This window comes from Lytechinus variegatus, chromosome 17 (genome assembly GCF_018143015.1).
Source record: "Lytechinus variegatus isolate NC3 chromosome 17, Lvar_3.0, whole genome shotgun sequence".
NCBI classification, from domain to species: domain Eukaryota; kingdom Metazoa; phylum Echinodermata; class Echinoidea; order Temnopleuroida; family Toxopneustidae; genus Lytechinus; species Lytechinus variegatus.
In genome coordinates, this window is record NC_054756.1 from 18,611,124 (window position 1) to 18,632,316 (window position 21,193).

Consider the following 21,193-nt stretch of genomic DNA (forward strand, 5'->3'; position numbering starts at 1 on the left):
GCTCGATATTGTACTGGTTGGATAATTTGAAAAAGAAGGTAGTAAACTTTTGTTACTATTACTAAGTAAATGTCCGCATTTATTTGCATCTACTTTAGCTGGTATGGCATGGGAGGTATAGTCCAGAAGGTTGAAAAAATATTGTTATGATTATTTATTATTTGAACGATGTTTTTGTTTCGGTGTAAACCTGCAATGATTGCCGAAAAATACAATAAAAAATAACTAAAACATTTTTCATTTGTGTTACAGACTTCTCCTTTCTCTCACTTACTGACATGGCAGCGATCTCCCCTGAAGCCAGGTGCACAAATACAAGAAAAGGAGTTGAGGTCATCAACACACAATGCATCATTCTCGCACGGATTCGAGGCGCACTCGTCAATGTCTGAAAAGGAGGAAGTATAAGTTTATTGATAGCTTCCATCTCTCATTATTATCTTTTTAAATCCATATTTTTTAGTCTGCGTTACAGATTTTTTCTCCTTTCAACTTACTAATTTGGCATCGGTCTCCTTCAAAGCCAGTCGCACAGTTACAAGTAAAAGAATTCAGTCCATCGACGCACAATGCACCGTTTTCGCACGGATTGGAGGCGCACTCGTCAATGTCTGAAAAAAGGAGAAAGTATGAAAGTTTATTGATACCTTCCAATCACTCATTATCTTTTTTAAATCCATTATCTTTAGTTTTTGTTAAAGATGGATATATTTCTTCTAATTTAAACTTACTGGTTTGGCATCGGTCTCCTTCAAAGCCAGTCGCACAGTTACAGGTAAAAGAATTCAGTCCATCGACGCACAATGCACCATTTTCACACGGATTGGAGGCGCACTCGTCAATGTCTGACAAAAAGGAGAAAGCATGAAAGTTTATTGATACCTTCCAATCACTCATTATTTTTTTGAATCCATTGTCTTTAGTTTGTATAAAAGATGGATGTATTTCTTCTAATTTAAACTTACTGGTTTGGCATCGGTCTCCTTCGAACCCAGGCGCACAGTTACAGGTAAAAGAATTCAGTCCATCGACGCACATTCCGCCATTCTGACATGGGTTTGAGGCGCATTCGTTGATATCTGAAAGTTTTTTGCATAAAAAAGTATTCATTAAAGAAAGAATCCTCAAATTATCCACCTTATTTTAGACAAGTCGTTTTTTTCTTCATTATGTTTGTATTAAATTTTGGCTTAGTTAATTTTTTTCAATACTTTGAATCGATATCCTCCAAAGCCAGCTGCAAGCTAAATGAACTGATTCAATCAACGTGCGTCCCAAATTTTAGCAAAACTTTAATGCGCATTCATCGATGTTTTTCATGATAGGATACTCAACTTTAGGAAATTCATATCTGCAAACACCGTATCAATACCCGTGTATACGTGCCCAAAACCTATGTTAATTTATTTTGCGTATTTAGTTCTTTCTCAAAACTTACCAGTTTGGCATCGATCTCCTTCAAAGCCAGGCGCACAGGTACAGGTAAATGAATTGAGTCCATCGACGCACGCTCCTCCATTTTGACAAGGGTTCGATGCACATTCATTGATATCTTAAAGAAATTAGGTAAATGTAATATGATTTGAAAAAAATCTTCGCAAAGATTAATCCCATCCGAGCAATTTCCTTTTGATTATCATGTTAGCAAATGACCTTACACAGTGGGCTTAGTCTACGTGACATATCCTCAGAACTAACCGTTTTGGCACGCTCAAAGCCAGGGATACAATAATACAGTTCAAAGAGTTAAATAAAAACTATACGCACATTCGGTCATGATTTACGGAGCTTTGGGTTCGATGTCTTGAACGTGAGCTGAAAGTGTGTTTTTTGCGTGACATATTCACTTATTTTATTCAAACTTACCGGTTTGGCATCGATCTCCTGTAAAGCCAGCTGCACAGTTACAGGTAAATGAATTGAGTCCATCGACGCACGCTCCTCCATTTTGGCAAGGATTCGATGCGCATTCGTTGATATCTGAAATAATTTGCGTAATATAGATAAATCATTCCTTGAAGAAAGAAATCCTCTCAGATATCGTACGAATCTGAACTATTTCCAATGTTATCATTATGTTCAGAATAGGTCTCAATGTTTTCTTGGTGTTTTCTCTTTTTACACACTTTTTACACTTTACTGGTTTAGCATCAGTCTCAGGGTCTCCGCTTAGCCATGCGCACAATTACAAGAAAGGAATTAAGTCCATCAACTCACAACCCGGCACCATTTTGACCAGGTTTCGAAAGACATTTATCAACATTCAAGGGGGATTCACAGGCAAATGAGAAATATGAAGTTTATCGATATACATTTTGCGAATACTTTACCTCCAACACCCTTATCGATTGTCCATAATTTACACAACAATGCAACGGCTTAATTTTCCGTTGCTAATTTAGCCCTTTCTTGAAAAATGAAGCTTACTGGTTTGGCATCTGTCTCCTCCAAAGCCAGACGCACAGTTACAGGTAAATGAATTGAGTCCATCGACGCACGCTCCTCCATTTTGACAAGGGTTCGATGCACATTCATTGATATCTTAAAGAAATTAGGTAAATGTAATATGATTTGAAAAAAAATCTTCGCAAAGATTAATCCCATCCGAGCCATTTCCTTTTGATTATCATGTTAGCAAATGACCTTACACAGTGGGCTTAGTCTACGTGACATATCCTCAGAACTAACCGTTTTGGCACACTCAAAGCCAGGGATACAATAATACAGTTCAAAGAGTTGAATAAAAATTATACGCACATTCGGTCATGATTTACGGAGCTTTGGGTTCGATGTCTTGAACGTGAGCTGAAAGTGTGTTTTTTGCGTGACTTATTCAGTTATTTTATTCAAACTTACCGGTTTGGCATCGATCTCCTGTAAAGCCAGCTGCACAGTTACAGGTAAATGAATTGAGTCCATCGACGCACGCTCCTCCATTTTGGCAAGGATTCGATGCGCATTCGTTGATATCTGAAATAATTTGCGTAATATAGATAAATCATTCCTTGAAGAAAGAAATCCTCTCAGATATCGTACGAATCTGAACTATTTCCAATGTTATCATTATGTTCAGAATAGGTCTCAATGTTTTCTTGGTGTTTTCTCTTTTTACACACTTTTTACACTTTACTGGTTTAGCATCAGTCTCAGGGTCTCCGCTTAGCCATGCGCACAATTACAAGAAAGGAATTAAGTCCATCAACTCACAACCCGGTACAATTTTGACCAGGTTTCGAAAGACATTTATCAACATTCAAGGGGGATTCACAGGCAAATGAGAAATATGAAGTTTATCGATATACATTTTGCGAATACTTTACCTCCAACACCCTTATCGATTGTCCATAATTTACACAACAATGCAACGGCTTAATTTTCCGTTGCTAATTTAGTCCTTTCTTGAAAAATAAAGCTTACTGGTTTGGCATCTGTCTCCTCCAAAGCCAGACGCACAGTTACAGGTGAAAGAATTGACTCCATCGACGCAAGCTCCTCCATTTTGACAAGGGTTCGAATCGCATTCGTTGATATCTGAAACCACGAGGGATATCAAGTCTTATCTTTGCAGATGACGTTCAAACCCAATGTCGTAAAAACCTATAGCTCATGTCATAATTGCCACTGTTAGCCACAAATTTAATCTTACTGCTAAATGCCAGCTTAGCAAACAGGTGATGTATATTCCATCAACACTTTATATTATTATGTATGATTATATTTCATCCCTGTGGCAATTGTCTTGTAGATGAAAAAAAATCAAATAGGCCTACATCTAATTACCATTTATCTATATTTCCACCTATTTTATATACATCTATCTATGTCTATCTATTTTATCCAAGATACACAAGTGTTATTTCCAAATTCATAAAACTGATCAGCGCGTTTATATCTTAGTAATGTCACACCTCCATAGTAACTATTGTAATTAGAGTGAGTATTGACCTTCTGATATTCTGTTATTTAATAGAGCATTATAAATTAATATTTTGTTATTCCGCAAACAAAGGATATTATTTGAAAGAGTCCGAAAACTAATTTTCATTGACTTTTTAAATATGAAATAATAATTCGGGGGGGGGGGGGTAAAAATATAAAGAATGTGTAAGTACCCGTATTGCAAGTACTTCCGGTGTATCCTGCTTGACACGTGCATGAGTAGGTTTGAGAGGTCAGACGAGTACAGGATCCATGGACGCATGGGTTCGACGTGCATGGGTCTGCAGTGGTCACGAAAATGTAAGAATGTATCAATAAACCATGATTATATTCACCATTTTCAGTATTTTTAAACTGTTACTTCAAAAAAAATTATCAAATGCCATTGGCAATTTAGAGCCAATATTAATGTGAAAAGATTACATACCATGCATGCTGTTTTCCGCGGATTGAAATAATTTTAGCGAAATATCAATAATGGTTTTTCTTTCGATGTTTGCTTGCAACTTCTCAGTGTATAGCAACATTTAGGCTGGTAAACAAAACCATGGCATGAAAAAATGCCATGGTGGTTCAATAAACAAAAATGAAAGTTATTCCCATTGTAAAACAGTTTCAACAGAACAGTCACAACATATAAGACTGCAATGATTCACTCAAAACTCTGCTTCACTTCCTTCATGTCCTTGCTTGGCGTCATTGTGTTTATTACCCACGGGCTTATTGGAATATTTATTGTGAGAACTCGTACTATCAGGTGTCAACGAGTTCTGTAATCATTACTCATTATTATCCTTTGATACATTTCCTATTATTTTATTCAGGCGATGAGGACATACCGGTACACGAATCGTCCGCCAAGATGTGATCGAGAAGTTCTGTTTAAAAGAAATAAGTAGAATAAACAATAATGACAATCAGGAAGCAGAATCGGATATGAGGATGATGTAGGATCGATGGGATGATTTATCTTCTGCAAGTTTGTATTATCATGGACCTACTACTACTACTACTAGTAGGTCCACGGTATTAAGCAGAATGTGTGTTATATTACTAGTAGTAGTATGACCATAGAGCTATTAACTAGCTCCATGGTACTACTACTACTACTACTTCTTCTACTACTACTAACTTCTTCTGTTTCCATTTCTCTCTCTCTCTCTCTCATTCCCCCTCCCCTTAACCCTCACACTTTTTTTGAAACATTTCATTCAATTGATAACATCAAGGAAAATAATTACAACAAAATTTACAAATCTTCATTTTATATTAACAAGAGTGTACAAAAATATTCACCAAAAACTGAAGCAAATATTGATGGAATGAAATGCCTAACAATGTACTATTATACTAAGAAAACTAAACTCACACATACTTATCCACCTACACGCAACACACCTTGAGCCCCCCCCCACACACACTTCTACTACTTTTGAGTTTTAAAGATACATTTTGGGTGTTCTCAATGGAGTCATGAAATCAATTACTCATTGACATATGGAACAACAACATATATTTCCCCATTCATCTAAAATCTGAGCATATAATGTACTACGTTTTTAATAAAAGTATATATTATATACTTGATTTTAACATGTTTAATATGTATAATGATATATAGTTGACATCTTACCCAATGCTTCATTAATCATGGTTTCTATTTGGTGAGAGAATAAAAAGGAGAAAATGTCATAGAAATTCGTACATTTGCAGTTAAGGAAAAAAAACACCCACAAACAGATCAGAATAACAATAGAGTCCCTAAATCAGACCTAAAATCAGAGTTGTACACCGCCACCTAGTGGCCAATATACCAATATTGCATTAAATGCTCTAAACACAGAAATATTTCGTGTCCGAGATACGATGAAATCGCTACAACTGCAGCAATGCCGATAAATCATTATTAAAATTTTAAACCCCAATTTAATTATAAATAAAATTGATAAAAGGATAATACTTTTCGTGATAATTTTCGTTATTGAGAAGTATTTTTGACAGCTTGCATGGTACAGGCCTAACAACATCACAATTTGTGGAAATGGGTCTGGTATGAAAAATGGCGATTGGATAGCAAGAACATACTCATGGATGAGTCTTTTCGGAATTTAGGCATAATAATTAACGATGCCATGATTAAATAGAAATTTTTATAGTCTATTGAAATCCATAACTTTGTTCCAATTGACTTTACAAAGCCGATTTTTTTTTCATACTTTTTTTAAAGACTCCTCAAAAGTCGTGTCGGTAGGAGATATTGAAATTACCAAAGGAATTTACCTTATATTGACTCCTAAGATGTGATTTTACCAACAATTCAGTTATATATACAATAAAACAAATAACCGACCCTCAGAACACCCTAAATTTGAAATAAACCGAAGCGCTATTCACATCTTACCTGAATTCTGGCAGTCTAACACTGTAGGAAAAATTAAGAGATATTAATTTTCTCCATGGTTACATTCAATTCAATAATCGTAAACTTTCAAAACTGGCATGCATGTCATTCCCCTAAATTCTGCATGTGATTATAACATTTAAGCACGGCGTTCGTTAATATTCAGTCAAAGATATAAAGCTTTAAAAAAATAAAGACCTTAATCTTTTTGAGAAAATAAAGCATTCCTGTATGGTAACACGACTCCATTCGCCAGGATTTCTGTATTCAAATGTGAAATCCCGATGTATGAGGACAAGGGGCAAGAGAGTATAAGCTAAAAAGATCTGAAACCCAATGGTATTTTGATGTTTGTATCCCCTCCTATCCTACATGAAGCTTATTTGAAATGATTTGACAGATAATAATAAAATAATAATATATGATTATGTTTCTTGCCAAAGTCAATGTCAAACATGAGTGTATCGTCTTTCTCTCATGTCTTAATTTTTAAAGGGCGGTGGTGAGCATATATTTTTGTGGCTTGGCTTAAAATGTGATAATTTTCATTGTTCGATTCAATTTCATTTTTTTATTATTTCATATCATTTTTTGGTATTTCTATTACGATAGTAGTGGTATACCACTTTGCTCCGACTGAGCTAACATACCTGGTCTGCACATTTCCCTGTCCATGTTAGCGATGCAGCGCTCTGAGATAAAACAGATTAAATTTGTTAAACTAGTGAAAAAAGGTCTATTTGATGATGATTTTAATATTGACATGATTGAGCAGTGCTGATGGTCGATATCACTCATTATATTATGATATGAAATTGTAATGAGACGGGCTAACAAGAAACTACTCGACACTCAAATACAAATCATCATCACCACCACCACCTTCATCATCATCACCATCATCATCCGCATCTTCATCATCATCATCATCAGTATCATCACCGCCGCCACCACCACCATCATCCTCCTCATAATAAACAGAAACACCAACATGTCTATCCTACATGTTTAACACGGTATAATGCCTAAATCATTTTCATCTCACTCATGGGGAACAGTAAAAAATAAATAAGATATCCCCATTTAGCATTACCACCACCATCACAAGTACTGATATCGTTATTTTCACATTCAAAACCCCATTCACAGTAACCAGAATCATTATCATCACCAGCACCATCGTCACAATCATCACCGTCATCATCACCACCGTCATCATCATCATCATGATCAAAATCGTCACAATCATCACCGTAATCATCATCATCAACACCATCAGTCCGTCATCACCACCATCATCATTGTAATCATCATCATCATCATCATCACCACCATCATCATCATCTTCATCATCATCACCGTTATCATCAAGGAATATCGAAAGTTATCTCACGGAGCTGGTTAGATGAAACCATCCCGGGGACGAGGTCGCTGATAACCTGGGCATAGTCGCAGAAGTCAATCTGGATCGAGGTCATCTGGTAGATGTTACATGTACCCTCTGAAATAATATCAAAGGAAAAAAAATGTGGTTATTATTCGAGCTGAGTTTTTGTAGTCAGATCACTCTATTACTTTTCTATTTTTTTTCTTCTTTTTTTATTCATCGCTATCTTTCTTTTATTCTTTACTTCTTTTATTTTCCTTTCTTCTTTTATCTGTCATTCTGTCATTCTTGTGATTGTCTTCTTTTTCCTTTTTCATTTATTCTCCATCTTGCAGTATAGTTTAATACAGGAAATATTCACATGTATGCCGACATGAGTCATGTTCTACAATTTTCATTTAAAAATATATATAATGCTATATAACTAAGTCTGATGGAAGAAAGAAAGAAAAACCAGTATGTATGAAACAAAAAAAGAAATTAAACAAGATGTGTGATACGTGAATGAATAGAATATTCAAACGAAAATGTCCGACAAAAATACTTTATAATTATGTGCTATGTTCTATTTTATGTATTCTGCTTTTTACATACTTAGCTATATATCTTTTCACCCTTTCTTATAGTCAGTTCTTTTTTATCTAATCATCCATCTGTTCTTTCATAATTTCACTACTGTTTTTTTTACCCCTAATCTATTTTGAAATCTTCATCCATTCTAAAATCACTTCTTTACTTCTCCCATTGCATTTTTCTTTTTAAATTTATAATGATTCCTTTTATGTTTTCGTAATGCAGTACCAATCACTTAATTTGTGTAATACTCACCAACCGTCACGGCCCCAAGAGACATAAGTAGGCAGGCAATTAAAAATGGCCCCATGACTTCTTCGATATTGATTTCTACAGCAGAGAAACAGCCCGATATACCTTGCCACATGATAAAAAAGAAAACACGTGGAAAATGATCTCAATAATGCCATTCCCATCCTGAATCATGTGGATCGGCGGAAAAAAGGTAACAAAGTAAATTTCAAGTTCGAGTTCAATTCCTTTTTTTCCCACGTTTATAAAAAAATAAAATACAACAAAATAATGTTGTACAATTATTAAATGAGAGGCGTTTACAATAACTCACTGACATATGTGTACATATAAGCAAAACATTTGCATAGGGCCTATATATGTATATTTAATATGTATGATTGGATAAAGAGCAAGGAAAGACAGATAGGCATGGCATGAATTGTACTTTGTTATTATTTGTTTAGTGCATCTAACACTGCAGCCATATGATAAACAAAGATAATTTTCAAATGAAAATATCCCGCACAATTCAATGATCACTTGCAGTTTTATACCCAACAGGAAAACAACATTACATCAAGAAAGTTTAGTATTAAATTTTGCAAATAGATATAAGATCATATGTTAATTCGTTTACGCAACGTGTGTTTTATGTAATGATTTCTTTTTTTGATATACGTTTTTTATTTTATCTTACAAGAACTTAAATATCGAATTGTAAAGCATTCCATTTTTATATAGATTTACTAAACCTAAAAAGAATCAAAACAAAAGTGAATTCCTTCAATTTCGAACATCCAAACAAACTGAAAATAGCAACAGTGGAGCAGGTATTCTTAACAGTAACCAAGCTCTGGTACTTAGAGAACAAATATTTTTTATTTAAAAAATATATATGTATATCAACTTACCAACAGATAACTCACGGTGAATCCCGTTGGATGAATGTGAATATCTCTCTAAAACATTGCTACTTTTATACAGTTTTACCACCAAATCTGATGAGAATTTGGACACATGTCGATATGAATATGCCAATATTTCCCTCTTGTTTCCTCCACGTGATTACACATTGATTGCTTTGAATGATAAACCAGTCCGTCAAATTTAAGAGGGTTTTTTTAATTAAGAATTTGATGAATTGATTTTAAGATGTTACAAGTTGACAGTTTTCTTTACTTTCCTTACATATCTGGTCTGATCACTTCGAACCTTTCAAACTCTTTCATTTTATTAAAAATGCAGGTAACTCATGCACAAGAAAGATCAGTCCATCTTTTTTCTGTTTGATTTGATATCGCAATGGCCTCTTTCATAAGCATTGACCCTGAATACAAGTAAATCATACCCTGGATAATTATATTTGATGTGTAGATTAAATAGATCATATAAACAACATTATTCTACAAGAAAGAAACTTCACACTGCGAAACGAGGAACTACCAAAACCTATGTCATCTGCCTTCAATGTAAAATACATTTATAAATTGGACTGTTCATTTTTGGAATGGGATATTGAGACAATATATCTCAATTTTCGTTTGAAATTATCGTTCATTTCACTAAACGCTTATAACAATGGCTGAATTGCCCTTCAACAAGAGATAATAATAAACATGGCATTCAATTTCATTGAATAAAAGAAAGATAAGATAATTAAGATAAGGAAAATTATAAAATCCGATGGACTCATGAGAAGTGAATTGACGGACATGCCTGTTTGAAATTAATGATAATTTTAGGCCTACGTGCAGTCATTAATTTAACTAATTGTAATTCATCCTGATACAGATGATGAAAGAAAAGGAAAGGTGGCTTTCTTACATAATTTTACTTTGTTCATTCTTATTGCACCATCTCCTCCGTAGAATCCTCTCTGTGGACATCGACCCCATGCTTCCCTAAAATTGATGATGCAATGCTGTGTAGGATTGTTGGAATTAAGTGAAAATAATAATCTTTATGTTACAATAGAGAAGTGCAAATTTACTCAACAATATATCATGATATTGGAGACTACTGACTAGAATCGTTGAGGATTTTAGTTGTGACATATTTGAGTATACGTATGATAAGAGGGTTGTATGTTTGATAAGAGAAAACAATGACATTTTGAGCCAACAGGTGTGGTTTATCAGTTTTAGAACTTGTCAAAATAATTTCGATGTCATTCTGAATTAATTTTCCCAAGAGTGAGCTCCTGTATGAAATGACTGACAGACAATATTTTAATTGATAGATTACACCAATCTTTTTGTATGTCCCCTTTTCTCTCCTCCCCTTCTTTCTCTTCCTTTCTTTTCCTCTTCTTTGTTTTTATTCCCGTATTCCCGTTACGTAGGACTTTCCCCTTTAAAGATATATGCTCTTTCCCCGGGAAATTATCGAATTCGATGGATGAAGCGCCATCAATCTTAACAACAACATCTACCTCCATGTCATTCTCGATTTCATCAAGCAGTCCATCCTCCAAACCATCCCTCTGCCCAACCCCCCCCCCCTCTCTCTCTCTTCGAAGCACTCTGTCACCTCCCACATCCTTCCTAACTCCCTATCGCCTCCATATTGACCACCCTTTCCTTCCTCCTTCCAAACCGTGGTGCCGTGGTGTAGTGGTTCTGTCTCTCGCCTTGTTAACAGAGGGTCGTGTGTTCGAATCCCATCGTGGTCCGGCGTCCTTCGGCAAGGCGTTAATCCACACTTTGCCACTCTCGACCCAGGTGCTAAATGGGTACCCGGTAGGATGTGAAAGCCATAGTAGCTTGCCCAGGGGCCTGTTGCAGAAAGAGTTGCGTTTAAACGCAACTCAAAAAATCAAACGCAAGTCCCAAATGAGCGCTGTTGATTGGTTGAAAATCAAGTTGCGCATGATTTTTTGAGTTGCGATCGATTGCAACTCTTTCTGCAACGGGCCCCATGCAGTACTGTGTGCGCCTCATCAGCGACTGACTGGAATTCTCCCCAGGGAGTGGAGGATGTGCACACATTGTGTGCTGGAATGACTGATTGAATCCGATGACCGGGGTAATTATATATCTGTAAAGCGCTTAAGCGCTATATAAAAGCCGATTATTATTATCAAACATCTATCTCCTCTCACCATGCCCATCCTAAGCCCATATCTCCTCCCTATTGGCCACCCCTTCCTCTTGTCAACCCTATATCTTCTCCTCTTACCCCCCCCCCGGACCATCTATATGTCCTCCACCCCACCCTCCTTTCAACGAGCTGTCAACCCTCCCTCCTATTCATGCCTATATCCTCATCCCACCCCTCCCTCCTCCCAACCATTGGGGGCGGAGCAGAGGATTATCTTTTGTGTTTGGGGGGAGGGGGGGGGGACGGCTATTGTTGCGTCCGCCGCCAATGCTTCAAATCCTCATTCTCCTCCCACCCATCTATAATTATCTCCTAGCTCCTACCCCATCCTCCTCAAAACACTTTATCTCCTCCCATCCATCCCCTTCTATCTCCTCCATATTGGCCACTCCGTCCTCCTTCCAAACCTCTCTCTTCCCCCCTTACCCTCCCGAACCATCTACATCTGTGATCGCGTCGTGGTCTAGTGGTTTTGACTCTCGCCTTTCAAACAGAAGGTCGTGGGTTCGAATCCTAGCCATGGCGTGTTTTCCTTCAGCAAGAAATTTATCCACACTGTGCTGCACTCGACCCAGGTGAGGTGGATGGGTACCGGTAGGATAAATTGCTTGCATGCACTGAGCGCCGGCGATGGTAGCTCGAGCTAAAGCCGGGTAATAAGCCAGGCAAGCGCTTTGTATCCTCAGGCAAAAACGCTTTATAAATCCAGCTATTATTATTATTATCTCCTCCCATCACCCCCTCCCAGGCTGATATCTCGAATTCTTTCTACCCCACCATCTTTCTACACTTCTCATGCCATGTTTAATTTACCCCCTCCTCAACCTCCTAACTCTTGACATGCTTGATGCATGCCTTTGCGATTTATTCATATATATATACATGTATATATTTTTTAATCTGAAGATGATGCATCATGCTGGCGAATACAGTAAATGGCGATGTTTGATTACACCATTTATAAATTAATTAATTCATTTATTTATTAATTACCCGCATGATTGTGACCCTTTTTTGTGATACCCGAAATACACATTTCATATACGACATGATAAAACGGAAAAGATATAAAAAGTACTTGACACCGTCGACTCCCTAGATATGCAATGTCGTTCTTAAAAATGTTAATACGAAATTGAAAAAAAATAATGTCTTTACATGGACTTTACTTAATCTATATGCGACTTGGGGAGATTTTTTTTGGGGGGGTTTATCTTTGCAGTTGTTTACTTGTCGTTACTCTATCATATAATTGATTTCTTGTTGGGATGGACATGGCCTTCAAGTTCTGCATTATTTTAGTCAAAACAGTTCTGCGTGTGCAAATTTATCATCTGTTCAATAATTTTCTGGTTTCTAGAATTGGAGCCTCACAGACGCAACGGGGGAAAAGTCCTTCATGAAATAAGCTATCCTCTCACCGATCCGACCTACAAAACATTCTCGCTATCTCTGATGTTCGGCGACAAAGGGAGAACTTGCGCTTGATAATGTCAGCAGAATATGTCAACAGATCGATAAAAGGGGATATAAAGTGCAAAGATGAGAAATAATAAGTTATTCCAAGATACAATGAGTGAGAATATGAGAAAATTGTGTTTTTAGAGCGTCGACACCGAGAGACCACTTTGTGCGTGAATAACGAGGCAAAGCACCCCGCAGAGAGCAGGGCGCTGATGCGTGCGAGGCCCGGAACGCCCCGGTAATAGATCTTACAAGATGCGCCTTTCTCGATGCACGGCCATATGCTCAACATTTATTCTACTTTTCATTGTCATCGGAGAATGAAGAATTTCTTGAATATCCTCATGCTTGCTCGTGCTGCTCCCCTCATCACTCGACCTTTTCCATCTTAGCCTCGATCTCCCTATTACCAGATGCACCACCCCTCCCCATGTTCTATTTTACCCTGTCTTCCGTACTTTCTCCCTCCTTTTCCAATTACAATTCCGTGCTTCTACTTTTCATAGGGCAAGTCTATCCCAAAATAAGTTTATTTCAACTAATAGAGAAAAGTCATAGCACTGAAAATTTCATCAAAATTGATCTAATATAAGAAAGTTATATCATTTAGCATTTAAACATATTTCGGTGTGCGGGCTCTACATAAATGTTTTGTGAAAATAAGCTAAATTTTCATTGAATAACTTTCCCTTTTTACATCGTATTCACCATTTTTTCGTCTTCCTAATTCTTCTTCATCTCCTTATATTGTTGTAATTCTTCATCTCCGTTTTCTTCTCTTCCTTCTTCTTTTAATCTTCTTCTTCTCCTCTCCTTTTTCTTTTACTTTTCCTTTCCTTCTTCTTCTTCTTCAGTCTTCTTCTTCTCCTCCTCCTCCTCCTTCTTCTTCTTCTTATTTCTTCTAACCCTCCTCCTTCTTCTTCTTCCTCTCCTCCATCTTCATATTCTCCCCCATTTTCTTTTCTTCTTCTTCGTGTTTCCTTCCTTTCTCACTTCCTTTATCAACAGTTCTTTCCTTTGTTTCTTTCTTCTCGTTCTTTCTCCCACCCCTCTCAACCCCCCCCCCCATTTTGCCCTTGCATCCAAACCCAACATAAATTGCCATTTCTTGTAATTCATCCTCTGTTTATCCTGCTATGGCAGAGTGTCATTCAGAAGATGATGCGTCAATTCGAATCATCCAGACCGCACATGAAACTACCACTTTGTTTTTGAATGTCACCTTAAACCCTAATGCTTGGAACAACACACGGGATTTCATTAATTTTTGTGTTCTCATAGAATGAACTGTGTCAAAAAATAATGAAATCCAAAATGGGGACTTCTTGTGTGTTATTACACTTATATAATACTTGTACATATTCTGGATAATTTGGACCCTTTAGAGATAGCTCCCTGTTCTGCAGCGTTTGAAATTGCATGATTCAAAATAAGATATTCCAAAATGAAAATGCCAAATTGTCAAAAACCGCTCATCACTGCATCGGATTGCAGGCTGTCCCGGCAAAGCAATTTTGGCGGGAAACTAAGGCCAGATGCAGGCGCCGTTTGACGTCTTATTACAAAAATACCTCGTTGACACGTTCAAAACACACACAAACCGAGATGAAATGATCGAGCTTAACTTGAAGTGACTTAAAGGACAAAGTTGATGGGATTTCATTTCGATGTGTTCCCTTCTATTGTGACGTCATATATGCTCAACATTATAAGAAAATTATCACTATGATGATCATGATGATACGGAGCCAATATCTCGGCTAGCAAATGGACAGTTATGTTGCCTCTATGACTTCAGCGCAGACAAGACATTTCGAGAATAAATCTACATACAATCCAAATATGAAGAGTATATAATTTCTCAATCAAATTAAACTAAAAATAACCTGAAATACGTACAGGGTATGATCCCCCCAATTGTAAAAATTAACGTAAGTATATAGTACGACCATCAATGTAATCAATATAGTACAATATTTTTATTTTAGGGAGCAGATATATGGGAATGGTATAGTACGAGCCAGGGGCCGCGGAACGGTTTTCAAAGTGGGGGGCGGGACAGACCATGCAAAAAAAAATCACACTCATATGGTCATTTTCACGTTTTTGTACACGGTTTGGACCCCCCCCCCCCGCTTCCGCGGCCCCTGCAAGCATTGGGTTACCATGGTTACCAAACCACTTCATGATTAGAAAATTGCAATTTGGATCACATACAATATTTACTTTTACATTTGGAATTAGCTGCTAAATTGCAAGTTTGTTATTATTGATTATGGATTATACAAAGCATTCTGGAAAATGGTGAAAAGGAGTGGAATTGAATAATCGTTTTCCTTAGTATAAGTTATGAATTTGAATAATTGTGAACCATGAACAAAACATTTCAGTAACCAACAAAAGCTTTTAACTTCTTCAGGATAAGCCCAAATTTCAAAGTCAAGATTTTGTGTGTAGTAATGATTAAGTATAAGCACGTCACATCAAGCCCCTTCACGCCAGATAACTGCATCAGCCGAGTTCGCTATGCACGCGATAAAAGAAGATGACGCGCAGATTAAAACCTGCGATTTTCCAAATCACTCTATTGGTAATCAAAGTACCGAATATCCATTCTCTATTTAGCCATTCCTTAATTGTCCCCCACCTTTCATTATCTGATTGGAAAGAGGCATCAATACTGTGAAATTTGTGACTCAATGTCTATTGGTTTTCTTGTTTGATTTGGGCAGACAGGCGGCGGTGGGAGATTGGTCAACGTATAAGTATCGCTCAAAAGACCCGCCCGATTTTTACAAGCCTTGAACTTGCAGACGACGCCGGCATCGCAATCCCATTGAACACCCGCGGTTACCTAGCCAAGCGAAAGCGGATTAATCAATTTTAAGTCCTGGTGTTTGAGCTTTTCACTCACTGCGACTCTTGTATCCTCCTTTGCCACTTGAATCTAAATCGACATCATTACCAATTTTTATCTAATTCTTATTTTCTTTTCTTCTTCTTCTCGAAACTTTCCGTCTATATTGTCTGTGTATCTCTGCTGTCTGTGTGCTTGCCTTTCTTTCTTCTCCTCTCTTTGATCAAAGAAAGAGGTAAATGACATTTAATCGCTGAATATTCTTTCTGCCATCAATTTTAACTTTTATGTGGAACTATATCTCTATAAACGATTCTATCAAACGCGCTGCACTGTAAAAACTGCGGTGTTAAACCTGACACCAAATGGTGTTAATAGAGGACCACACCCTGAGGTGTTAAAATTACACCCTAGAGATTAAACATAACACCAAAGAGTGTAAATGTAACAACAAAAGGTGTTGTAATAACACCTATAGGTGTAAAACTAACACCACCAATTTAACAACGGTGTAAAATAACTGGTGTGGTCCTCTATGTACACCGGTTAACACCACAGTTTTTGCTGTGTGTGGGGAACGTCTCCGTAAATTCATTTTCACGAAGAAGACTTATTAGGAAAAAAAATAGTAATGGCTTATTTAGTGTTTTATTTTAAGAATATGTATGTTTATTTAAAAAAAATGTGATATGAAATTGATATAGGCCACACTGATTGTGAGTCAAACAAGAGGAATAATAGTTGACGGTTACTAATTTCATGAAAGTAAAATGGCATTCTATTTATTGACTGAAAATGACAAAAAAGTGAGAGTTGACTTGCAAGTTAATATGTGATTAGGAATGCCCAAATCTAAAGTGCCATCGGATTCAATAGACTCAAATGATCTCTCCCTTATCAAATAAAAATTAAATGAAATAACTTCCTTACTTATAGTTTTAAGACTATGGTTTTATCTTTAACAATAATATACATGACATAACTGTCATACTTTTTTTGCATAGAATCGTTTGAGTCTATTGAATCCGATGGCACTATAAAGAACACTGTTCATTCTGCTGACTTGTGCAAAAATCCCGGATAAAAGTGAAGGAGGAGGAGCAGAGGAAGAAGAAGAAATAAAAGAAGATGAAAAAGAAAAAGACAAAGTAGAAGAAGAAGAAGAAGAAAAAGAAGATGAACAAGGAGGAGAAGGAGGAGGAAAAGACTGAAGAAGAAGAAGAAGGAAAAGAAGAAGAAGAAGAAAAAGAAGATGAAGAAGAAGAGGAAGGGGAAGAAAGAGAAGAAGAAATACTAGTAGTAAAAGATGAAGAAGAAGAGGAGGGAGAAGAGAAGGAGGAGGGACCTTCTTGAATAATGTGAATAATCCAAGTAGATTTTGGAAACAATTTGTTTTCATTGTATTCAACTTATTTTCAATTTTACAGTAAAGCTATTATATGCTCTGAACAATCGATGAAAATACTACCATAAAAAAGAAAGGTGAAGAGGAAGAGAGAGTTTGTGTGTGCCTGAGGGAGAGGGTGAGGGTGTGAGGGAGGCATGATGGTGCTGAACAGAGGAAGGAAAAAAATTCCAACTTAGTGAGTGTGGGTGTGTGTTGATGTTGGGCGTATATGAGCGGAAAACGAGAAGCCTGAAGAAATTAAAGCAAATAAGTGAATTCAGAGAAATAAAGAGAGAGACAGATAGAGAGAGGGGGGGGGGGGTGAAAGAAAGAGAGAGAGGGAGCGGGGTTAGGAGAGATCGTCTGCGATGTTTGTTCGACTCTTTATACTTTATTTCGCGCGCCAATAAGTGAGCTCTATTAGCGCGTTTGGATGAGGGAGATGGCGTTGATGGGGGATATTTTGAGTGGGATATAGGCGGCCTCATCCCGATCTCTTGGGATGATATAGGAAGGATACCCAAGCCATCGAGAGCCACTAAACTGATCATTTGACCGCGAAGAGTTGGTTGGTTTCCGATCCCACTCCAACTCGCTCTCGACACTCAAGTACTTACAGCAATTACCAAAGACGTCCAAATAACACCAGTTGTCTCTGTCAGCTTGTCGTCAAACAAAATCGACCGTTTTGGTATTTCGTGTTCCATAATTTGAACTTCGCAGGAGTGGTTTACTCCGTATTACATTCGAATTTGCTTTGACTTAATATCATCAAACAGCAAATGAGATGTTTAGGAAGTCAAGATCCATTTCATCGTGATTTCTTAGTCAATTATTTTAATCATTTGAAGCTTTAGAAAATTCGAGTGTGTTGACCGAACTGCATGATGATCAACTTGTAAATCAACATTTGATTGAATTGCACTGTTCATTATCTAGCCTTTATCAATTTAATTGCAGTACATCAGAAAGTTTGGTGTGATTTTCTAGCGACTTTCACTTCATTAAAGTACATGAATTGGGAGGAAACCTGCCTGTCTGTTTTTGCTTGAAAATCTGGACAATCGTGACAATTGTGACTGCTTAAACCCAATAATCTTTCCGATAACTGCATTTTACTAGAGGAAATATATCAAGTTGCAGACTCAGACTGTGCATTTTTAAGACCAAGTCTGTAATTTCGACACTTTTCAGAAAGGAGATAAGTCACCATAACCTAAACGATGTGAGTAAAGGTTCTTCGAAGCGTTAGCACCATAGACATGACATGTTTCAGGAGACGGGCCAGGTTATTGATATAAGTTTGTGAAAAAGTTTGGAAATAATACATCCCGCCATTTTCTTTCAATTTCTGGTAACTGATTTCATTCAAAGCTCCCTCAGGAAAGAGAGGCAGGGAGCACCAGATGAAGTAAACTTTAAACGTTATTTTCAACTAAAAGATAAAGCTGACCCAGCTGTCTAAGTTATTTTATCAAGGTTAACCAGTGTGCTTAAAATGGAAAATCGCAGAATTGTCGATATCGGAGTGATAGAACAGTCTTTCAAACCTTCCAAGATGCAGGTCATCGACCAGGAGACATCGAGCGTCGACTACCCTCGACAGCGAGCCCTTCAATGCCTCCGGATGATGAGCAATTGCGGCAACGCTGAGATCTTCAACAAAGCGTTGTCTACGACCATGAAGATGCAAAGTCCGGAGTGGGAGGGCGACACTGATAGCGACGTCGATAGCGTCGTGAAGCATCCCAAGGAACGGGTTGATAGAGGATCGACTTCAACGTCGACGAGCGCGAAATATCACGGACATCGAGATGGAGTGGGAAAGGCAGTGAAGAAGGGCATGAAACCACATTTGACAAAAAAATGCGACCCGCGAGTTCAGAAGCAGATTCGGTTAAATATCAATGCTCGAGAGCGTCGACGTATGCACGATCTAAACGATGCCCTGGATGATCTACGGGGCGTTATCCCCTACGCTCACAGCCCATCGGTTCGTAAGCTGTCGAAGATTGCCACGCTGCTCCTCGCTAAGAACTATATCCTGATGCAGGCGAATGCACTCGAGGAGATGCGACGGATTTTCACTTTCATGAACCAGCCTCAGCTTTGCTTACCACCGGCTCTGTCGTCGACCACCTACCCGATCTCGCCCGCCTACCACACCCCTGACATCGTCGCTCGAAACAGCAGTGGGCATGCTCTTGCAAGTAAGGTCCTTGAAAGCCCCTCGACCGCCATCAATCTCCCAATCTCTTGCCGTCGGAATGGTGTGCAATCGTCATCATCGTCGTTATCTTGCCATCGTTGTATCGATAGACCATCCCTTAATCGGAATCATGAAAGAAGTGATCATTCCTTTCTCTGACTCTCAAACTTTCCGATTTTATGATGAAATATTTAATAACTTTCCTTATTTATTGTTCTCCCCAAAACTTTTGATTGACGGTGTAAACGTGGTCGAATAATTACGCTAAGTGTACAATCTATTGCATCAATAATTGTTCAATGTTATCACCACCAAAGTAGTGTATTTCTGTAATTCTAATACTTGTACATTGGAGATTTTGTTAAATCATGTGACAATGCCAGTTTAAGATAGATCCTAATCATTTCAACTCGATCATGTAAGGGTATCTCCTGTTTTTAAGTTTGTATAATGTGAACGAAATAGAGTTGAGTTCTGAATTCAGATTACAGTGACGAGCATAATGTGATTATAATATAATTTATTCGACAAGAGTGCATTCCACATACGAGAGTTCGTTTATGAAAGAATTGGTTTTCACACAGAAATATCATCTATTACATTGCAACGTGACCGAAGCTTTAATTCTTCAAAGTTTAATTTGAAGAATCTGTTTTATTCAATCATCGCTCTAGTTTGAAATAGAATAGGACTTGGTGTACACAATGCATGGAGTATACATGTGTTTAATGTTGTATGACGTCAAGCTGATTCACAGTATATGAATACATCAAGGAGTGTTGGTGATTGTCATTGGCGAGTTTTAGAACCGTAATGATAAATCTCTTACGAAATGTATCTATTTCTGCCAAATATTTTGAATCTTTTGTCAAACATTACCTAACTATAGTATGATAAAATAGGGTCGTGTCAATAAGGGAATTTTGCATAAATAGTGATGGAAACGTTATAAAAAGAATAAATTGTTGCAGACATATTTATCAATACAGGCTTTTTTCGGGAGATGTTTATTCATTTTGGTTTCGTTGGGCGAGTATCAATAGGCACTGCTTGAAGAGGACTTTAAAATGTGAATTAATGTTACTGGTGTGCTGTCCGGTTATTTTAACTCTTAAATATGTTTAAAAAAATTGAAACCATTATCAGAAAAAAAACCAACATACTAGAATTGTTTATGTTAATTATGGTTACAACTCAGTATCCTGAAATGACCGTTTATATTCGTAACACAATCGCATGCTATATGATATTTTTGAATTAGAAAACAGATTTCTATAGCTCAGCTCCAAAATAAGGAAGAGGGGTGATTTGTTATCAATGAGGTTTTAAAATTACATGAAGAATCAATCTGGGAGCATTACTTAAATGCAGGAATAAATTCATCAATGAAATACAATCATGTATTAGTCGATTTTAGGGTTACTATGTGTATAAACCAAAAAAGAGTATCTCTTCAAATAAATACTCATTTCCTTCGCACATCGTATTTGTTATACATATTGCTACAGTTCAATTTTATTTTTTATGTCATGTACTTCATAGTATGTTATGCTTCTAAGATTTCTATATTTTGGACAAAGTACCTCCATTCCCCTGTATAATTCCATTTAAAATGGTGTTAATGTAATAGTTAGCAAGTATAT

The 21,193-nt window shown here is 37.1% G+C and overlaps 2 protein-coding genes across 2 annotated transcripts; one reads left to right on the forward strand and one right to left on the reverse strand.

The window, feature by feature from the left end:
- Positions 1-459: 459 nt before the first annotated feature.
- Positions 460-8,580, reverse strand: LOC121431290 (fibropellin-1-like). Its single transcript, XM_041628799.1, has 15 exons — positions 8,556-8,580; positions 7,734-7,841; positions 6,991-7,032; positions 6,341-6,361; positions 5,573-5,596; positions 4,779-4,817; positions 4,113-4,220; positions 3,418-3,531; positions 2,857-2,970; positions 2,428-2,541; positions 1,867-1,980; positions 1,439-1,552; positions 966-1,079; positions 732-845; positions 460-611 (listed from the first exon to the last, which is right to left on the reverse strand). Exons 1-15 carry the CDS (start codon positions 8,578-8,580, stop codon positions 460-462), a joined length of 1,317 nt encoding a protein of 438 aa, XP_041484733.1.
- Positions 8,581-18,062: 9,482 nt separating this feature from the next.
- Positions 18,063-20,975, forward strand: LOC121431004 (class E basic helix-loop-helix protein 22-like). Its single transcript, XM_041628456.1, has one exon. The coding sequence runs from the start codon at positions 18,840-18,842 to the stop codon at positions 19,707-19,709; it is 870 nt and encodes a 289-aa protein (XP_041484390.1). The 5' UTR covers positions 18,063-18,839; the 3' UTR covers positions 19,710-20,975.
- The last annotated feature ends 218 nt before the right edge of the window (positions 20,976-21,193 follow it).

What these genes read in the sequence shown, in the direction of transcription:
- LOC121431290 (XM_041628799.1), bottom strand. Translation starts at nt 8,580, where the DNA reads ATGTCTCTTGGGGCCGTGACGGTTG. An exon ending in CGGAAGTACTTGCAATACGG is followed by an intron (nt 3,532 to 4,112) that starts GTACTTACACAT and finishes TCGTGGTTTCAG; the next exon opens with ATATCAACGAATGCGATTCG. An exon ending in AGGAGACCGATGCCAAACCA is followed by an intron (nt 846 to 965) that starts GTAAGTTTAAAT and finishes CCTTTTTGTCAG; the next exon opens with ACATTGACGAGTGCGCCTCC.
- LOC121431004 (XM_041628456.1), top strand. Translation starts at nt 18,840, where the DNA reads ATGGAAAATCGCAGAATTGTCGATATCGGAGTGATAGAACAGTCTTTC.